Below are 2,153 nucleotides of genomic sequence, written 5' to 3' on the forward strand. Positions count from 1 at the left end.
AAAGACAATCAATACAAAACATGTTTTTGTTTATCACTTACATTTAATTGAACCTTGCACTAAATGAAAAAGGCATGTGCATCGTATCGATGATGCAGAGGCCGGGCGATGCTTCATTTCAATAAAAAAAACTTGCATTTAATAATTAAAAAATCTAAAAACTCAGCTGAGCACATGGGGTGAAAAATTGGTTCACCCGTAGCAAAGCACGGGTATTCTGCTAGTCATCCTGCTGTACCAGAGAAAAAATATAGGAGACGAAAAACTCTGCAGCCTGTCGTGTTAGTCCATCGGTAGTACAATATGCTAAGAAACAACCAATTCAATTGTATAGATCTCCATTGTATAGACCAATATCTGATGAAGTACTTATAAAGCATCGTGAGTTTTGTACTCCACATTCCCAGGTTGGTACCAATCCGCTAATCTGGCATATGTAGCTGGCTTTTTATAAGCTTTTATAGGTCATACATATCACTGATCAGGGAGCAAATTGATCAGGTATACAAAACCAATGAGCATGCGCTTTGGAAAATGGATCAGCCCGTCTGACCAATGTAACCAGCTCTTTTTAATGGCAGAATCATCACTCATCAGGGTGGAGGTCACGCTGTGCTTGCAGCCGGCGATTCCTGCACCTGGGACAGCACAGGGCCACACCACCATAGATCGGCATCGGCCGACGCCCTTCCATTCCCAGTTGCGGGGCCGGCGCTGTGGTGCCGTATCCGGACGAAGTGGGGCGGCGGCGGCCAAATCAAGCATATCGCGAAGAGCAGGGAAAGACCAGGAGCAGAGCAACTTCATAGCGGAAGGTTGGCTGCTCGACGCATGCGAGCGCCCTGGCCGATGCAGGCGAACGGTCCGCGACTGGCCGCATCGTATCCTGATGCAGTGAAGTGGATTAATGAATCAAGCTCTAAACCATGGACTCGAATCAGACCACAAAGATAAATGAAACAGCAAAAAGTCAATGGGAAAATCCAGCCATCCGCACCCATCAAAACGGGAAAGAAATCCAAGAGATTTGGGAGGGGAGAGGTGGCGTTGCAGGAGTACATGGCTGCTCGTGCTGGACAAACGGATCTCGAGAACATGGCAGTGACGGCTGTGGAGCAGAGATACTTCCTTCATGCCGTCCGCTTGAGGACGAACCTCCACATCCCCCGTCCCCTTCCCGCAGTCATCGCCTCCGCCATCCACCAGCTCTACTCTTCTCAACAGAGAAGGGGGCTTGTGGCCTCTTGCTGGCGCGGCGGAGCCCTGGGAGGCGCGGGGCAGGTGGCAGCCTAGTTGGAGAAAGAAGAGAATAGGATGCGGGAGAGAGAGGACTGTGTGTTACTTTCATAAATTATGAGGGGTATATTGCAAAACAGGCTGACGTACCACGGTTGCATTCGGACTTAATACTGTAGTAAAGATACCACTAGTTGAAACCGAAAATTCTAAAATACCACTCAAAAAACCAAGCTCGCCAAAATACCACTATATTCTAGCTTTTCATTCCAAAATGACACTATGCACTAACTGAGAGTAACACCGACACAAAACAGTAGCATCTTCAACAAAACTATGACGGTAGCGTTTCCACTAAATTTAACCAGAATTACAACATCATGTGGGTAACATTATAAGAGCAATAACAATGAACCGCATGCGAACCAAATTGAGATTCTCTCAGGCATGGTGGAACTACACGGAGAGGGCAGCAGCTGGGAGGAGCCAGCGCTGTCGCTTCGCCCTGGTTATCTTATTTTGGGTGAGCTCTCTCATTACGTTAGATGAGGATAATTTTGGAATTTCGCGAACACAGGCAAGTGCCTTACAGTTTGACTAACGAAAAACGTTTGACACCTGACGGTAGTGTTATTTTGGCTATGAAAACTAAGATTGTAGTGGTATTTTGGCAAGATTGGTTTTTATAGTGGTATTTTGGAACTCTCGGTTTCAATTAGTGGTATAGTGAATATTCTCTCATTTGCTTGCCCCTGTCTCCGCCACCCCCCCCCCCCCCCCCACACCACCCTCGGGAGTATGAGTCGTAGATCATCGGCCGCCGGAAATCCACCTCCCCCAGGCGACCTAGGGTTCTCCGCCTCGTCCGCATCGCCCCTCCCGCCCGTCCGTCCTCCGCCGCCGCCAAAGGTATACCC

General features: G+C 48.3%; 1 protein-coding gene across 1 annotated transcript; it reads right to left on the bottom strand.

The window, feature by feature from the left end:
* Window positions 1-314: 314 nt before the first annotated feature.
* On the bottom strand, window positions 315-1,235 carry LOC124674723. Its single transcript, XM_047210773.1, has 2 exons — window positions 998-1,235; window positions 315-886 (listed from the first exon to the last, which is right to left on the bottom strand). The coding sequence occupies exons 1-2, from the start codon at window positions 1,132-1,134 to the stop codon at window positions 475-477; spliced, it is 549 nt and encodes a 182-aa protein (XP_047066729.1). The 5' UTR covers window positions 1,135-1,235; the 3' UTR covers window positions 315-474.
* Window positions 1,236-2,153: the final 918 nt, after the last annotated feature.

Source organism: Lolium rigidum, chromosome 1 (assembly GCF_022539505.1).
Source record: "Lolium rigidum isolate FL_2022 chromosome 1, APGP_CSIRO_Lrig_0.1, whole genome shotgun sequence".
In the NCBI taxonomy this organism is placed as follows: domain Eukaryota; kingdom Viridiplantae; phylum Streptophyta; class Magnoliopsida; order Poales; family Poaceae; genus Lolium; species Lolium rigidum.

Coding starts and splice junctions, on each gene's coding strand:
- LOC124674723 (XM_047210773.1), bottom strand. CDS start 1,134: ATGAAGGAAGTATCTCTGCTCCACAGCCGTCACTGCCATGTTCTCGAG. Junction 887..997: donor TTTCTTTCCCGTTTTGATGG/GTGCGGATGGCT, acceptor TCACTGCATCAG/GATACGATGCGGCCAGTCGC.